Consider the following 19,443-nt stretch of genomic DNA (forward strand, 5'->3'; position numbering starts at 1 on the left):
CGTTGTCCCATGCAACTTTTGTCTTACAAACTTTTCAGCTCCTATCATACTTTCGGAATTATTCCTGGTGACTCACCCAGTATAGGCGTTGCCGACCACATTCTCCCTGTTTACATATCTCTGTATTTGAATACGCATGCCTATACCAATTTCTTTGACGCTTCGGTGTATATTGTATATGTTAAAGATATGGAGCCTCCATCTATCCAAATGTTCATTAGAGCATTGTGTAAAAACCTGAAGTAAATCGATTAATAATGTTTCGAGATTTTTGCTAAGAACGTTCAGCAAAGTCTTTTCTTTATATAGTAGTGTACATAAACGTTTATATACTAATCTATGTAAAAAATATGTAGCCTAAGTCCTTCCAAACGTTTATCATGTAGTGGTATGAAGTAAATCGGACAAGATGTTACCGAGATTTCTGCTAACAACATTTCCACTTTACACACTATATGTATATTTACACTATGTGATCAAAAATATCCGGACACCCCCAGAAGCATACTTTTTCATATTGCGTGCATTGTGCTGCCACCTACTGCCATGTACTCCATATCAGCGATCTCAATAGTCATTAGACATCGTGAGAGAGCAGAATGGGGCGCTCCGCGGAACTCACGGACTTCGAATGTGGTCAGGGTATTGGCTGTCACTTAGGTCATACGTCTGTATGCGAGATTTCCGCACTCCTAAACACCCCTAAGTCCACTGCTTCAGATGTGATAGTGAAGTGGAAACGTGAAGGGACACGAACAGCAAAAACGCTTACAGAACAACCTCGTCTGTTGACTGACGGAGACCATCGACAGATGTAGAGAGTCGTAATGTGTAATAGGCAGATATCTATTCAGACCATAACACAGGAATTACAAACTGCATCGGGATCCACTGCAAGTACTAAGACAGTTAGGCAGGAGGTGAGAAAACTTAGATGATAGAGCGGACGGTCATAAGCCAAACATCACGCCGGTAAATGCCAAAAGACGCCTCGCTTGGTGAAACGAGCTGTAAGCACTGGGCGATTGAACAGTGGAAAAACGTTGTGTGGAGTGACGAATCTCGGTACACAATGTGGCGATCAGATGGCTGGGTGTGGGTATGGCGAATGCCCGGTGAACGTCATTTGCCGGCGTGTGTAGTGAGAATAGTACAATTCGGAGGAAGTGGTGGTATGGTATGGTCATGTTTTTCATGGAGGGGCTTGCACTACTTTTGTGTGGCACTATCACATGACAGGCTTACAATGATGTTTTAAGCACCTTCTAGATTCCCACTGTCGAAGAGCAGTTCCGGGATGGTGACTGTATTTTTCAACACGATCGAGCACCTGTACATAATGCACGGCCTGTGGTGGAGTGGTTACACGACAATAACGTCCCTCTAGCAACTGGCCTGCACTGAGTCCTCACCTGAATGCTATAGATCACCTTTGGGATGTTTTGGAATTCTGACTTCGTGCCATACCTCGCCGAACGACATCGATACCTCGCCTCAGTGCAGCGCTCCTTGAAGAATGGGCTGCCATTTCCCAAGAAACTTTCCAGCAGCTGATTGAACGTACGCCTGCGAGAGTGGCAGCTATCATCAAGGCTAAGGGTGGGCCAACGTCATATAGAATTCCAGCATTACCGATGGAGGGCGCCACAAACTTGTAAGTAATTTTCTGCCAGGTGTCCTGACACTTTTGATCACATAGTGCATACACCACATACACTGAGGTGCCAAAAGGCATCGGGTACCTTTAAATATCGTGTCAGACTTCTTTTTACCCGGCATAGTGCAGCATATCGACTTGATATGGACTCAACAAGTAGTTGGAAGTCCCAAGCAGAAATTTTTAACTATGCTGCCTAAATAGCTGCCCATAAGTGCGGAGGTGCTGTCGATGCAGGATTTTGTGCACTAAGTGTCCTCTTGGTTATGTCGCATAAATGTTCGATAGTATTCATTTTGGGCGACCTCGGTGGCCAAATAATTCCCTCGAATTGTCCAGAATGTTCTTCAAACCTACCGTGAACAACTGTAGCTTGGTGACATGGTGCATTGTCATTCATAAAAATCCCATCAACTGCATTTTTGACAACTTGGGTCCGTGGTTTCATAGGGTCTGAGCCACACTAGAACCCTACCATCAGCTCTTATCAACTGAAATCAGGACTCGTCTGATCAGGTCACGGTTTTCCAGTCGTGTAGGGTCCAATCGTTGTACGGTAGTACAACATGGACTGTGGGAAAATCGTAACAGAAGAGAATCGAAGAGTTTGAGATGTGGTGCTACAGACTAATGTTGAAAATCAGGTGGACTCATAAGGTACGGAGTGTGGAGGTACTGCACACAATCGGGGAAGAAAGGAATATGTGGGAATCACTGACAAGGAGAAGGGAGAGGATGATTGTACATCTGTTAAGACATCAGGGAACGACTACAGTGGTACTAGAGGGAGCTGTAGAGGGAAGAAACTGTAGAGGAAGACAGAGATTAGAATAGAAGACTGTGGATGGCTCAAAAAGAAAAAAAATCGTCCAACTGATACGGTCACGAGCCCAGGAGAGGCGCTGCATACGATGTCGTGCTGTTATCAAAGGTACTCGCGTCGGCCTTCTGCTGCCATAACCCATTGAAGCCATAGTTCGCCGCACGTCCCACATTGATTGCGGGGGTTATTTCACCCGGTGTTGCTTCTCTGTTAGCACTGACAACCGTATGTAAACGCTACTCTCGGTCAGTAACTGAATTCCATCGGCCAATGCTTTGTCCATGGTAAGAGGTAACGCCTGAAATCTGGTATTCTCGGCACACTCTAGACATTATGGATCTGGTTCAAATGGTTCAAATGGCTCTGAGCACTATGGGACTCAACTGCTGTGGTCATAAGTCCCCTATAACTTAGAACTACTTAAACCTAACTAACCTAAGGACATCACACACATCCATTCCCGAGGCAGGATTCGAACCTGCTACCGTAGCGGTCGTGCGGCTCCAGACTGTAGCGCCTTTAACCGCTCGGCCACTCCGGTCGGCATTGTGGATCTCGATATATTGAATTCTCTTACGATTTCCGAAATGGAATGTCACGTGCATCTAACTCCAACTACCGTTCCGCATTCACAGTCTGTCAAACACCGTTCTGCAGCCATAACCACGTCAGAAAGCTTTTCACACGAATCACGTAATATACAAATGACATCTTCGCTAACGCACTGCCCTTTTATACCTTGTGCACACGATACTATCACCATGTATAAATGTGCTTATGGCTATCCCTTGACTTTTGTTACCTGAGAGTGTATTTAAACAATTTGTAGCCTATGTCTGCCCTAACGTTTTCTAGAGTATTATGTGAAAATCTGAAGTAAATCGGTAAAGCACTTTCCGATATTTGGGTACCAGGTGTGTATATATGTTCCACATCTACTCCTAAACCACTAGATAGATTTGAACCAACTACGTTACACATCCTAGTTACTATCCGGAAAGAAGTGCTGTGAAGTTCCTTCTAGCTCCCATAGGATTGGGGTCGGTGTGATTAATTTGTGCTAACACTTCATATCCAGGCTGCCCTGCATGACTGATGTGCGAGCAGTATTGAAATGCATCCATGAGGTATACATGAAAATATGGATGCCTGAAAAGCAAAGAGAATGAAAGAGATGGATAGTGAGAGGGGCGATGATGAGAAGGACAGAGAAAAAGGCGAAGGAGATGGCCAGAGAGAGGGGGAGAGGTATAGGACAGAGATATGGACAGAGATATATGATGAAGGAGGAGATTTACACAGGGGAAGGAGGAGATGGACAGAAAAAGTGAGGAGAAGATGGATGGATAGACATCAGTAGATGGCCATGACATCCTATGAAAGAGGAGGATTACTACTTGGAACATCAGAGCGCAGTCCTACAACTTGTATCATCAACAAGGTAGAGCCACCAAGTAGAGATGTATGAAGAGATAGGTAGGAGATCGACAGAAATAGGAGGAGATGGACAGAGAAAAGAGGAGGGGGAGATGGAGAGAGAGAGATAGGGGAAGAAGGAAATGGAAAGAGAGAGGGAGGAGGAGAGGCACAAAGAGAGGGGTCAGGAGGAGATGTGTGCTATAAATGTGTGATACACTTACGTGTATGCAGGCAAAGCCTCAGGTAAAAAGCTAGTATATATGTATTAATGGTGTGTTTAATACAGTCCTGAGAAGAAAAAGATAAGAGCTTTGATTAATTGCTGAACATTAAATTTACACATACCTGTGGAAGTGGCTTCCGCTCTTTTTCTAGATGCAGTCCCGTCAGCTCTATCACACCAGGCAGTCTCGGTCGTGGGTAGTTCATGCTGAAGTGATTGTTTACAAGAAGGAGGCTGAAGTTTCTCTCAAAATCACTTACAGGGGGGAGATCACCGCCGAAATGCTTTTTAAGTACCTCTTCTTGATCTGATATCATTTTATAATTCCATATGTAATGGAAGCGTGCTGTTACGTACGCATTATACAGCCTCTCCCAGAAGGACATGTGGTCCGAGTAGCCGACCATAATATCAGGGGAGCAGGAGGGGTTGTTGGGATTTCCCAGCGCTGCTAGTGCCGGGCTGGGAGCGCCCAAAGAGACGAAGCCAATCATCGGTGGGGATCCCAGCTTGTGCACCAAGCCGTAGTAGCAGTGATGCATGAACCTCTCTAGGATGACGACGTCGAAAGATATCTGGGACCTGCAAAAAAAATTAAGATATCGGCCTTCTTCAAATGCCCTCTTGAGTATGAAATTGTAAGAAATCACGGGTATTCTCACATAGATGCTTACTTACTGAATTAAATCCTTCATCTGTTGGGAGCCTAGCTGCATTTCACATATATCTTTTCTTGTGAGAGCGCAGATGCTCAGTAGCTCAATAGGACTTACATCTGAGGTTGAGGTAAAGTCGAATGAGGCTTTCCAGTAATCATACGACATCGACAGATCAATTTCAGTATAATTATGGATATTTTCCTGCAGAAAAGAAAATACTTTTTTGATATAGTAGTCAGTAACAGTAAACTGAAAGTTGTACAGAATGTACTTCCAGTTGCTTATTATAGTACTGTTCATGCTTGATTCGCACTCTTTAGATCTTTATAGTAAAACTGTCAGATGTAAGCACATTTCTTCCACAAATTGCTATAAACGTGGATCAGCAACATTCGTTTATCTATCAAGTTAAGAACTGGTAAAATATCAATAAACCATACCGAAAATGTGTTTTAATCTTCGATTAGCAACCAAACACTAATTTAAAGAACGTAGCTAGCAGAACACATGTAAGAGACATAAAATCGGTTTTGGTTAGCCAGAATATCCTAAATCGCCTCTGTAGCCGAAACACAGATGTTTTAGGTAGAACGTCGCAACGTCGCAACGTCGCAACGCTAAAAATTCCGCACAATATAATGTATACATCCTATGAAAGAGGAGGATTACTGCTTGTAATATCAGAGCGCAGTCCTACAAGCTGCATCATCAACGAGGTAGAGCCACCAAGTAGAGAAACACCAGTTGATGTTAGCCCCGTCAATACCCATGTCATACACCTACGCTGATTCTTCGTAGAGTACAGCTTTAGAGAATAATCAGTTGCACGAAATCCGGCAACTAAGAAGATAAACACTGAAGTGACAAATATCATGGAATATTCACTTTCGTGAGCACTTGCTCAACTAAAATGGCAAGAATTCATATAACTCAACTTTTGCAGAACATCTCAAAACAGAGAAGCACACATTTCCTCCGCCACCTATGCTTAACATACAAATTTTACAAATAGTTGACAAGGGCTACAAAATGAGTCTATTCGAAGAATTTGAAAAATATAAACATTCTCACGTAAATTCAAAAGGTTTGTTGAATGATCAATTTGCATTAAAAACACAACTATTTTGGTTGCATAGTATCTCTCATAAAACGTGAAAATTAGTCCATTCCTTTGATATATTAGAACTACATGTCATGTTCTTTCAAATGCATATGCATAACTTCTTTATATACCTCAGTTATATTTACTGCTAGCACAATACTCGTAGACACGTAGATGTCATTCAGTTACTGTAAATTGTCAATCAGTGTTTAAAATAATCACATACAGTATGTATATTTCTGGACATACCACGACATTATGCTTCAATGAAGAAGATATTGACATCTGCAAAACCAAAACAAAGTATGTTTCTGTAATATACTTTTCATACATCACGTAAATATACAGCCAAAGTCTAAGGATTCATATCATCCCTAATTTTGATGGCTTCTGAAGATGGCATATTAATTTGTAGAAACCGGTAAAATATAATAAAGTTTATTTGCAACAGATGCCTGAATTTTATCCTGGGAAGAAAGTTCCTCCTAATATCCTGTTGGACCTCCTTCTGCCCACGTAGTGCAGCAGCTCGATGTGACATGGTTAAAACAGGTCATTCGAAGACCACTGCAGGAATTTTGAGCCATGCCGCCACAATTGCAAAAATGCTGCAGGTACAGGATTTTGTGCGCAAACTGACCTCTGATTATGTCCCATAAATATTCGACGGGATTCGTCTCAGGCGATCAGGGTGGAAAAATCAATCGCTCGAATTATCCAGTATGTTCTTCAAACCAACCGCGAATTATTATGTCCCTGTGACGGGGCGCATTGTCATTCATAAAAGCTCCAAACGTTGTTTGGCAACACGAAGTCCATGAATGGCTGCAAATAGCCTCCAAGAAGCCTAACATTGGTACTTCCAATGATCGGTTCAGTTGAACTAGAGGACCCAGTCCATTCCATGTAAATGATGCCAACATCATTATGGAACTTCCTGGCAGATTAAAACTGTGTGCCGGACCGAGATTCGAACTGAGGACCTTTGCCTTTCGCGGGCAAGTGCTCTACCAACTGAGCTACCCAAGCACGAGTCACGCCCCGTTCTCACAGCTTCACTTCTGTCAGTACCTCGTCTCCTACCTTCCAAACTTTACAGAAGCTCTTGTGTGAACCTTGCAGAACTAGCGCTCCTGAAAGAAAGGATATTGCGGAGACATGGCTTAGCCACAGCCTGGGGGATGTTTCCACAATGAGATTTTCACTCTGCAGCGGAGTGTGCCCTGATATGAAACTTACTGGCAGATTAAAACTGTCTCCGCAATATCTTTTTTCAGGTATGCTAGTTCTGCAAGGTTCGCAGGAGAGCTTCTGTAAAGTTTGGAAGGTAGGAGACGAGGTACTAGCAGAAGTAAAGCTGTGAGGACGGGTCGTGAGTCGTGCTTGGGTAGCTCAGTTGGTAGAGCACTTTCCCGCGAAAGGCAAAGGTCCCGAGTTCAATCTCGGTCCGACACACAGTTTTAATCTGCCAGCAAGTTTTATATCAGCGCACACTCCGCTGCAGAGAGAAAATCTCGTTATGGATCATTATGGTACAACCACCAGCTTGCACAGTGCCTTGTTAACAACTTGGGTCCATGGCTTCTTGCGGTCTGCACCACACTCGAACCCTGTCATCAGCTGATACCAACTGTAATGGGACTCTTGTGATCAGGTCACAGTTTCCCAGTCATCTAGCGTCCAACTGATATGGTCACAAGCACAGGAGAGGAGCAGCAGACGATGTGCAGTTAGCAAAGGCACTCTCATGGGTTGTCTGCTTCCGTAACCCATTATCGTCACATTTCACCACACTGTCCTAACGAAAACGTTCGTCTTACGTTTCACATTTATCTCTGGTGTTATTTCACGCAGTCTGTTAGTCTGCTAGAACTGACAACCCTATGCAAACGCCGGTGCACACGGTCGTTAAGTGAAGATCATCGGCCACTGCGCTGTCCAACTTGAGGGGTAATGCCCGAAATTTGTTATGCTCGGCACATTCTTGACCCTGTGTATCTCGGAATATTGAATTCCCCAACTATTTCGGAAATGGAATTGCCATTGCAGCTTGCTCCAACTACCATTCCGCGTCCGAATCCTGTTAATTCCCGTCGTGCGGCCATAACCACGTCGGCAACGTTTTCACATGAACCACCCGAGTACAAATGACAGCTCTGCCAGTGCACTGTCCTTTAATACCTTGTGTAAGAGAGACAACCGCCACATGTGTATATACGGTTCGCTATCCCATGATTTTGTCATCACAGTGTACAATGCAATATGCTGACAACTTACAAGCAATGTTGAAACTGAATATAGCTGCAAGGACTGGAAAAAATATGGGCAATTAACCATAACCCGTTGATCAGTTCAGTAGCAGAGCAGGGTTAGCCTCGAGGTGTGGCTGCGTGGTTTTTTTATATGTTGTGAGAAGCTGAAATTTGGCAATGGACGTGACAAAATTTGCAATCTTAACGCTTACCTCGCCGTCCACGTACAGTTAAGAAGAGATTCTATTCCTGCACAAGTCCTTTTATTTAATAACGAAACACAACCCATTTCTCTGTTGCCCAGCCAGTTATATCATCTACTCACTTAACAAGGAAATCGAAATGAGTCTTGATTACTGGTATTACCTGGAAGTGGAGCACAAAAAATTACTACATTGCACGAAATAAAAAGATAATTTCGTCCGATTTTTTACAGTTGGAAGGAAAGGTAGGGTAACGTACCCCGGACGGTAAAAGTGGCCATTGCATATGTTTTGCCCTGAATAGTGCTGCTGCCTATCGAGAAGTGGTCAAATTAGTTCCAATATACACCATCATTTTTGTCAGTGAGTTTGACACAGGAAGTTTGTTCCGTTATATTTTAGTAAAAACTTTTCTGATTTTTAGTCATCTAATGTGATGTAAGCAAGTTATACTAGTCTTGTTGCCACACTTATATTTAGAGTAATACCTTTTTACCATACCACTTGTTTCAACAAAGTCTTTTGGGCTACAAACGTAGTTCCTTTTTGTTTGTTCCTGTCTGATAGTTTCATCTGTGAACCACTAAAGCCAGCTGCTGTCCGATCGGGAATAGTGGCCACATTACTCGCCGGGAAAAGTGCCCAATTTGTTTACCCTGCAACGGCACAGGAGTCAGTAATTATTTGTTCTTATGAAATTAATTTTAACTACAAGAAGAATATCCTTTTTATGAGTATAAAGTATATCTTTGTTTTAAGAGCGTCAGAACACTTAGTTTCACAGAAGAAGAAATATACTTGCAACTATTACATCACAAAGGCAAAGGAACTACAAACCAAGTTCAATTCGCGGCACCTACTCGGATTTTGTCTCAGTTAGGAACGTCTTGTACGGGATCCATTCTGCCCTTGTGATGCCAAATGAGAAGCTGCTAGGATAAAAAAGCAGTGAAATTATCAGGATTCGTCTAATGGAAATTACGGCTGGAGGGACTGGTGACATTTCGATCACATGTCCCACAGTCATAGACCGCTCCTCTTGCTACCTTGTAGGCCGTAGTCGGGTAGTTACAGCAGGTCTAAGGCCTAATCACCGAATGATGTTCAAGTTTACGTTTAGAATATTGTATCTTCTCGCTGTCTAACATTTTTCCAAGAAGACGGGCTCCGCTTTCTGCTGGTATGCAAAGATATTACCCGAAATAGCGATCCTTGCCAGTCGGCAACATAGCCATGCTTACGCCCAAGATACAAGGAGAGGAAGTAGCAGCACACTACATGTCAGTCAGCAACTGTCCATTCTGTCTTGTCCGTCCCATAGAAAACGTGGAGCTTTTTGTATTGCTGCAATTAAGGGCCTCTTGCGAGATACCCACTCCAAATGTCCATTGTACCATTGCAAAGCTCCTTTGCACTCCGGATGAGATGAACCTGAATTCCTTAGCTGTACAAATTTTTGCCTGGTTTAAAAGTGATTGCCATTTGACAAGGCATGACACTCGTCTTCAATCTCTGTTGGTTAGCATCTTTGTACAAGCGCTGTTCCTTGTCAGGGATGGGAAAAGTCAACCTGTCTGTAAAAACCGATACCAGTATTTTAGCTCAAAATAACAGAAATTTTTCACAATTGTAAGGCCTTGGTTATAACAGTATTTTTATGTTTTACTAATAGCTGAGGTCTCCTCCTTGTGACGGAACAAGTAGTGCATCGATGTGTCTTTAAACCATGTGAGAGAGTCTTCGCGGTTTGGAAGTATCCTCCAGGCATAGGACATTCTATGGGAAGTGAAGCTTGTCAATGGGTCCACAATTTCTCCAGTGTGCAAATATAGGGCTGCACCACTCGCTCTACATTTCTAAGTTCCAGTCGACCTTCACACAGAGGGAGAGTGAAAGGGTGAGCGTGTGTCAGCGGAATTTAAATAGGAAGCTCACTTCTAATCCAAACACCGCCTTCAGTCTGCATGTCATCGCTGTCGGTAGTAGGACAACCTGAGCCATGTATGTCTGCTTGTTCACCACGTGAAAACTAAGGTGCTCAAGACGCTGTAGTAGTTCTGTGCGTCAGAGTTGATTCTGGTGGACTTCTGTGCAGATCTCCTGCAGTAGTCGTCTACAGACCATGATAGCCGTACATTGCATGTCCTGTGTGAAGGTAATTCCCAAATATCTACTCACATCCACCTGTGGGATAGGAGCTATGCAGTCCTCCTGGAGGCTCCTTCCAATATGCATCACCACCGACTTGGCAACGTTCATGTGACTTCTCGCCGCCAGTCCACATGACTTGATCCATTCAAGCTCGGTGTGCACCTCATCAGCTGATTGGGCCAGCAGTAGAAGTTTTGCAGCATACACTCTGCAGTGGATAGTGTGGCTCCTCAACCTAATCACCGAGAGTCTGTGTTTCAGCCCTCCTATGGTCAGTACCAGTCCGATCGCTTAAAAGGTTATGCAGAATGGGCATCCTTATCGAACCGGACGCCAGGTCTGTAAGGGACCCATTGTACGTCCATTTACCAGTATATTGGATGATGCTCCATGTTGTGAAAGGTGCAAAACTACGTCGAAGTAGTCATGTGAGAAGCCAGAACTGAGGTAAGAAAATTATGATGCACTCTGTCGAAAGCATGGTTGAATCAGTTAAGATCACAGCAGCTAGAAGGTATAGGATGTGGTGATAGGTATCAAATTTCTACATTCGCTCGTGGCCGTTTGCATCTTGGTCTCTTCTCCCTGTGTCGTTTGCTCCATTGAAAAGATTAGTGGTAGTACACTCTTTACTCGCGCCGCCAGAAGCCAAGCAAAGATCTTGTAGTCCGAATTTAACATTGTAATCAGGCGGTAGTCCTCGATCGTTCGTCCTCTTGAGTACCTGTGTATAGGAATGAGTAGTCCATCGACGAAGGCGGCTGAAACTGGGGGACATCATCTCTGTCGGTGCATGGCGATCCAACATGACATCTTGTCTAACTCGTTTTCTATGTCCTCCTGCGTAATCTCAGCTAAATGCGATGATGCTGCTGTGACGCTAAGCGTGCGTGACATGTGCTGTAAAATGTCGTTATCATCCCCCACCAATATATTCTTTTCCTGGTAAAATCGTATAATGGTCTGCAGTGGTTTTCTCAATGGCCGCCTGGATCGCTAAGGATCGACCATCCGATAAAGGGAGGTCTATGATTGATTGTTGTTGGCGTCAACGGCTATCGAGCACGACGTTGCCCAAAGATGGGGTTTCGCCGCTCGGTCGGTCATGACACCGCGACCACACAACCTCTTCCAATTTTCGCCATGCAAGAGAAAATATTGTGGATTTAATACGGCGGCTTACCATCTGTCGGTCTGGTGACAACGGTTGGGATTCTAGTTCGTGAAGTAACGTGTAATAAAAGCCCAACAAAGTAAGACGATGCCATGCAACTACGTCCTTTCCATATTGTATTAGCATCCTCCAGAATGCCTGTTTTGCATATTCCATCCACCTTGCCAATGTCGAACTATCAATGAAGACGTCGTTGGCGGTCCGCCTATATGACGGTGATAATCTGACGGAATTCTGGGTCCTGGAATGTGTTGCGTTCATCTTACAGATCACATGGTGACCACACATATCATATGAAGGCTCTACAGTCAGAGAAGGCAAGTGGCCATCGCTCGGCGTTCAACACTCCTGGAGCAAGATCGTGTGAAACGTAGATGCGATCAAGATGAAAGGCAGTGACTGGTGAGATATGTGTGTCCATGGTGGTCGCCTTGTACTTCCCCCTTAGTAACGATGAGAAGCAGGTCCCGCACCAGTATCCGAAGTTCTTGACAAGTCGAAAAATAATGGATCCAGTTATTGCGGTGGAAAAAACTGTTAAAATCGCCACCGAAGTATATTAATCCTAACAGCCAAGAAACAGAGATGATTTCCTCCAAGTAGAACTGAAATCTCTCGCAGCGTTTGTTGGTTCCTGATGGAAGTAAACGTTAATAATATGTGTGCCCAGTGCCACAATCGCCATCCTCCTAGCTGTAGGGAGGTAGGTCACATCTTCGATTTCAGTACCATCCTGCACTAGTATCACGAACTGCTGCCAGTCCAATCCATCGATGTCATGTCACATAACCATAGAAGTCATGAAGGGAAGCTATGGGAACTTCTTGCAATAAAGCGGAAGCATCTATTTGCAGCATATGGAGCCTGACCATTGTTCCAGTCAAATTGAGGTTAACTGTAGTGATACGATGAACCTGTCATCGAACTGCAGGTGCTACGTAACTCATTAGGTCAGAAATGTCTGTTGAGCATCAAGCTGCATTTTTTTTCAAATTCGGCTGGACCTGTTCCTAAAGTGCCCACACCACTGGCACGGGCCCCTACAGTGTAACGTCCTCCTCCAACGTTGCTGAACGTACAGCAAGACCATCTTTCATCGTCTCCTCAGGGCACAAGATGGTTGCGTGCGGGGAGGGGGTGGAGGCAGTACCCATCTCGTAGACTGATGGCTAATCGCTCAGCTGTGGGTAATACATAATTTCCTCGTTCCCATTCTGCGTTCCCAGACAGCAGCCAGTGGTGGCTGCCTCCATGGGAGCGTATCGTGGCAGAAGGAGACCTCATCCTCCAGCAGATGATCCCAAGTCTTTCTGAAGTTGCTCTGCGCCTCTGCTTACAGCGCTTAGGGTATCGTTGATTTTGGGTGTGTCCATCTGTGGTAGGTGAAGACTTGACTCACGATGCTCTTGCACAAAAGCCACAGCTAGCAAGATCAGTGAGTCTATCACCATTCAATCGTCATGAACCTTGTCATCTGTCTTTGGGGACGGTGCTGCCAGAGTGGAGTCTGCAACACGGATAACGGACGTTTCATATTGCCACTGCATCGGAGGATGCTGTGTTACATCATAGGAGGGTGTCAGATGCTATGGTGAAGTGGCAGCAGTCGTGAGGGTGGCAACGTAAGCCACGGCCGTGTGTGTAAGCAGCAGCTGCGTCTTCCAGCATTGGATGCATTCGGATCAGAGGTGCCACTCCTTCTCACATCTAGAACAGGATTTTGGTTGTCTGAGGTAAATGACGATGGCACTTCAATACACAGATATGTGAGAACAAGTTCAGACCTGTCGGACTCCGTTCAGGACAGGATATGTTCGGAATTGCGTCCATATTTCCTTAACATGACTATGCACTGTGACGTACAGGCAAAGTGCCAACTCGACGTCTTCTACTGGGAGTCCAATAGAAGTACAAATATGGTGATTGTGCGGAGTCCCAAACCAGCACCATCGACGTCTATAGTATCCTCATTGGCCTCAGCGTGGCAAAAATTAAGTTCTTGTTTCGTTTCCCAGAGGATCTGTTCCCAAGCTGCGTTGTTAATTATCTTTACATATACTATACTACTCATTAAGGATAAATGTATGCTGCTGAGATTTTGATCTCTACTTCCAAAAGTCGCCTCAGCGTTGCAAAAATTAAGGTCTTGTTTCGTTTCCCAAAGGATCTGTTCCCAAGCTGCGTTGTTAATTATCTTTACATATACTATACTACTCATTAAGGATAAATGTATGCTGCTGAGATTTTGATCTCTTCTTCCAAAAGTCGTTCTACTTCAAGTGCTTTTGGTCGTGCATATTGTTTTGGAACATAAATCTGAGCTTCTGTTTTCTGTATTCAACTATATGCCTAGGTCGGCGCACACGAAATGGCCGATTACTGAGTAAACAACACGAGCGCTCGCTCCACATTGAGGACACAAACAGCACATCTGCACGACTGCACTGCCTAAGGCAAACTGTACCAGCTGAGCTATCTAAGAGCGACTGACGACTCGTCCTCACAGCTTTATGTCCGCTGGTACCTCATCTCCTACCTTCGAAACTTCGCAGAAGTTCTCCTGTGAAACTTGCAGGACTAGCAGGCCGGGCGTTGTGGCCGAGCGGTTCTAGGCACTTCAGTCTGGAACCGCGCTGCTGCTGCGGTCGCAGGTTCGAATCCTGCCTCGGGTACGGGTGTGTGTGATGTCCTTAGGTTAGTTAGGTTTAAGTAGTTCTAAGTCTAGGGGACTGATGATCTCAGATGTTAAGTCCCGTAGTGCTTAGAACCATTTGACCTATTTGAACCAGGGCTAGCACTTGTGGAAGAAAGGATGTTGTGGAGACAAGGTTTAACCACAGCCTGGGGGATGTAAACAGAATGAAATTTTCACTCTGAAGTGAAGTGTGCACTGACATGAAACTCCCTGGAAGCTTAAAATTGTCTTTCTGCCGGAAGTCGTCCTGTAGTTTTCGCAGGAGACCTTCTGTGTAGTTTGGAAGGTCGGAGATAAGGTATTGGCAGAAGTGAAGCTATGAGGGAGGGTCGTGCGCCAAGCTTGGGTAGCTCAATCTTTAGAGCACTTGCAAAAGGCAAAGGCTCCACATTCGAATTTCGGTCCAGCACACGGTTTTAATCTGCCAGTAAGCTTTATACCAGCGCACATTCTGCTGAAGAATCAAGATTTCATTCTCCAAGGTTGTAGCTAAGCCGTTTCTCCACAATGGTGCCAGTCCTGCAAGTTCTGGAGGAGAGTTTCTGTGAAGTTCGTATGGTAGGGGACAAGTATGAGGAGGGGTCGTGAGTCGTGCTTGGGTAGCTCAGTGGGTAGAGCACTTGTCTGCAAAAGGCAAAGGTAACACATCCGATACTCAGTCCAGCACGAAGTTTTAATTTTTCAGAGAGCTTCACGTTAGCGAACACTCCGCTGCAGTGAAAATTTCATTCTGGATGATTAATGTTTATTGACAAATTTTCCGTTGTTTTTAAATATTCGATTATCAAAGACAATAGGAAAAACCGATAGGTAGAAAGGAGCAGTGAACACTTAAGAATCAGTACACTATTGCTGAGACAGTGATGTACCTGTTGCCGTGTGATGTGGTCTATTAGACGGTGCAACTAGCCCTTGTAAAAGGATAACTTAACAAGAAAAATAGAGTTGTCTTTATGCTTTAGCGCTGAGTGTTCGTAATGCCCAAATAGTTTAGTCACTCAATCATTATCTTTCGAGACAAGTCGGTAACAGTGAACAGACTAATTTTTCTTTCATTGTTTTATTTTGTATTAACATTCTACGTATCTCGAACCTTCGAAAGCAAAAGTGTGAAGATGTCTTAGAATTTTTCAGTCTTTGTTCAGTGCACGTTATTTACGTAAAATAGTAGTAATAAAATAACGAAAATCGATTATTTCAAAAACCGGTTATTTCGTGCCGCTTTCATAGTGAGGTTAAACTTAAGCTCAAAAACACCGATATAACCGAAAACCGGTTGTTTCAGCGATAACCGCCGTGCCTAGTTCGTACTTCGTGTTACATGGCTGAGTGTGGTACACCGTTCTTGGGAGGCAAAATTGGCTGTCCACGTTGGTGCACCAACCAATCGGGAAACTCACTCGCGTTCTGGTCATTGGCACACCCAAACACGGAAGCTCTTCTCTTCCATATTGTCCACGCCCATGGAGACCACTCCAGTAACCATAACGTCCTGCTACTGTTACTGTGAGATACTCTATCAGCACCCTGCTGATACTACACTATGCTATCTACCATCTTCTACAGCTAATAGCAGGTAGCCACTGATGAACCAAGATGACAGACCATAGTGCCAGCTGACGAATTAGGAACAATGCGAGCGGCATTGTTCAGGCAGTCTCCAAAAGTTATCACATCAGCAACTCCATTCGTGCAGAGATTGAGACGCAGTCGGATTGGGCATATAGTTTGCATTGCATGGGGACACTTTCCACACTCCCCCCCCCCCCCCCCACAACTCTACAGGAACAGGAAGTAATACAGGTGTTTCAGACAGTATGTGAATTCTTTGGAGACTAACCGACTCAATAATGAAAGCACCTCTTCTCCGTTTACTGACCAGCTGGCTGCTGCAGTCTATAATTATTGAATACTACAATCTTGAAGACTAACCAAAGAATGTAAAGTTAAAATTAATTTAATAAGAACCATAGCAGTTAATACGTTTCCTATAACATTTTCGAAGAGAAAACTAGCAACAGAGTTACTACTTTAGCCAATATTGCTAATAATGACAATGAGGAATTTTCACAAAACTGTTCTTAGGGACTATTTTCTATAGAATTCCATGTCTGCTAGAAAAAGGATATGGATGCAAAGTTGATTTTTCCATAAATAGCAGTTTGCAGAAAAACCTAATTCAAAATTTGACATCTTCGAATATTCCTTTGTGTAATTCAAGGGTTTATAATGTCACCTGTGACACTTGCCCAGTTTGTTACATAAGACAGACTGGAACAGTCATCAGTATCAGATTTAAGGAACGTTCATCAGAAAGAAAGAATACCAATGTGCATAATTCGTCCTTCACGGATCACATGCTTTTTACAGGCCAGAAACTTAAGGGAGTAGATGAGGTTACTATCTTCCATAAAGAAAGGAAAGGTTATAGGTTTCATGTAGAACTGGAAACTTTTAAGCATCTGTGTGTTACTGACAGTCGGTCTCAATTAATGGCTGTAACTGCATAACGAAACTTTCTTCAAAGGCCTTCAACCGCTATTCGCAACTATTTGATATACTGCCGTTCTTTGGCTGTAGGTCGTTACACATAGTTCTCAAACATCACTTTCCTCCTCTTTTAACTGTTTTTATGGTATCCCGTTGCTATTACTCCTACTATGTTAATACTATTTGACATACTGCCGTTCTTTGGTTGTAGGTCGTTACACATAGTTCTCAAACATCACTTTCCTCCTCTTTTAACTGTTTTTATGGTATCCCGTTGCTATTACTCCTACTATGTTAATACTGTTACTTGAAGCACTTTAATGTTGACTGCACTGGACAGGTGGCACGTATAACTGCTGCTTCATTTTTCAGCATTTTCTGTTTATTTCGTTTATTACCTATCTTTATACTTCTGTTGTTAAACTTGGTCTCTTCTTATAACTGTTTCCATTCGTAAAGTAACTGTTTTCATAATGTGTGCCACTCTGTGTTTTTCATGCCCCATAGGTGGTTTGAACTGTGCTGTTTCCATTTAGCGGCAAAATCAGTTGACAAATCTTTCAGTCTAATGTCAGTCCTGGAGGCTTGCTACACTCATGCTTTTAATGTTGGCTTTACAAGATAACTTTTACTTATCTGAATTGAGCACATTAGCTCATATGTTTTTGTTACATCTCCATGCAACGTTATTTAATGTAAATAATACTTTAGCTATTTTTAATACTTCTAATATTGCTTAAGGTTTTTTAAATGGTTGTTATTCTCCCGTTTTTATTTTAAAAAATTATGAGCACCTGTAACTTATTCAGTTGAAGATCCCTTCGTTGGTATCGAATGCAGGTCATTACAATAGAATGTGTGCAAAGGGTGGGCTGTTTTTATCCAGCATTAAAAAATTATTGAATATTATATTTGTAAAATATATGACCTACTGGCCATAATTCTACTTTATTTGGCTTAGCTTACAGTAACATAGAACGAGTTGCACTCAGGTATATCATCGTTCGGGGCCACTATCTCTACATACACAGTGTTTCCAAAAGAGCGTGCACAGATGTAACAAGACATAGAGATTGCTCCACTGAACAGTTTGAGATAGGCAGTCTGGAGTCGGAGAAGCCAGATTAAGGAGATGTGGAAGTAAACTTGTCTACCGCTTTGTCTAATATTACTGTTTTCCAGCTTATTTACAACTAATGTGGGTACAAGTTTACACAAACTGTGCTGTTTATTTATATATACCTTCTTTATTTCCTGCAAGGAAAGGAGGCGGACGAGCCTGATTACCAAGGAGTTGCAGGTTTTGTTTACTTTACTTGTCCATAAGATGACTCTGTTGAGTCATACTTCCATTTTCCCATGACAGAACGTGCTACTAATCAACTACAGACCCATTCATTAAACAGTGCTGATGATGCAGATTTTGTTTACTTTACTTGTCCATAAGATGACTCTGTTGAGTCGTACTTCCATTTTCCCATGACAGAACGTGCTACTAATCAACTACAGACCCATTCATTAATCAGTGCTGTTCAGAGACGTACAGTACAATACGATGGATCAGTACCGGTACAGTATTTCCTGCTCGCTGAATTGGAAGAGGTGATTCTATTCCATGGCCTGCGAGGTCACCTGACCTGAATCCCCTTGATCATTTCCTATGGGGATATCTAGAGTCACTTGTGTATGAGACATCAGACATGGAACTAGTTGCCAGAATTGCAGCTGCCTGTGATGTGATTCGAAACACACAAGGGATATTTGTCAGGGTGCATCAGAATCTTGCTCGCCGATGTCATGCTTGCGTTGAGGTTAATGGCCATCAGTTTCAGCACATTTTACAAGATACGGTACAAACTGTACATTCATTGTGTCAATGATATTATTTGCAATTAACTAATGTAAATAAAAAAGTAGACGGTAATGTGATTTTTTTCCTGGCATCTCCTTAAGCTGGCTTCTCCGACCCCATGTTCCCTACCTCAAATTGTTCAGTGGATCATCCTCTATGTACTGTTACATTTTTGCATGCTCTTACAGGAACACTCTGTATGTATCACGCAAAATATTGTGTGTTAAGGTTACGTGCTTGTATGATGGTCTCCCACCATTGGTAACAATCTAAATAATTTCTCAGTAATGGATATGGGTATGTACAGTATTTCTAGGAGCGAAAATGTCATGTAATAAGCTTCTACCTCAACCTCTGAACAGTGCAATAGAGTCCAGTCCTCAGTACTTACAAGCATTTTTCCTTGGTTGGAAGAGTGTAGTAGGATTCACTATGCCTCGTGCAACAGTTGTGGAGGTCCGGCAAAAGCAATTGGCAGTCAGAAGCAAACATGATCCGCTGGGCCTAATCAAGGATTAACTTATAGTTCTTTATTCCATACGGTATTTACTGCTATCTCGTTTTGTAGACTTGAGATATTGTGACACTGAATCAGCTCCCACTCTGAGAATCGAATGTGCGTCTAATTTGACTTTACTTGATATCACCTTACTGTCACACATATTGACTCAAGCGTCAGGAATATAATCGCCTGCTTCAACGACAGGTTGGTGATCCTTGCAACTCTGCCTGCCAGTTAGGTT

The 19,443-nt window shown here is 43.3% G+C and overlaps 1 protein-coding gene across 1 annotated transcript in view; it reads right to left on the minus strand.

The window, feature by feature from the left end:
- Positions 1-19,443, minus strand: part of LOC124709003 (UDP-glycosyltransferase UGT5-like) — a 115,925-nt gene that overhangs the window by 29,139 nt on the left and 67,343 nt on the right. The window contains exons 4-5 of the mRNA XM_047240636.1: positions 4,801-4,982; positions 4,245-4,704 (exon numbers count right to left, since the gene is read on the minus strand). Of these exons, the coding sequence (XP_047096592.1) occupies positions 4,245-4,704; positions 4,801-4,982 (642 nt within the window). The remainder of the gene's footprint in view (positions 1-4,244; positions 4,705-4,800; positions 4,983-19,443) is intronic.

Source organism: Schistocerca piceifrons, chromosome 7 (genome assembly GCF_021461385.2).
Source record: "Schistocerca piceifrons isolate TAMUIC-IGC-003096 chromosome 7, iqSchPice1.1, whole genome shotgun sequence".
NCBI classification, from domain to species: Eukaryota; Metazoa; Arthropoda; class Insecta; order Orthoptera; family Acrididae; genus Schistocerca; species Schistocerca piceifrons.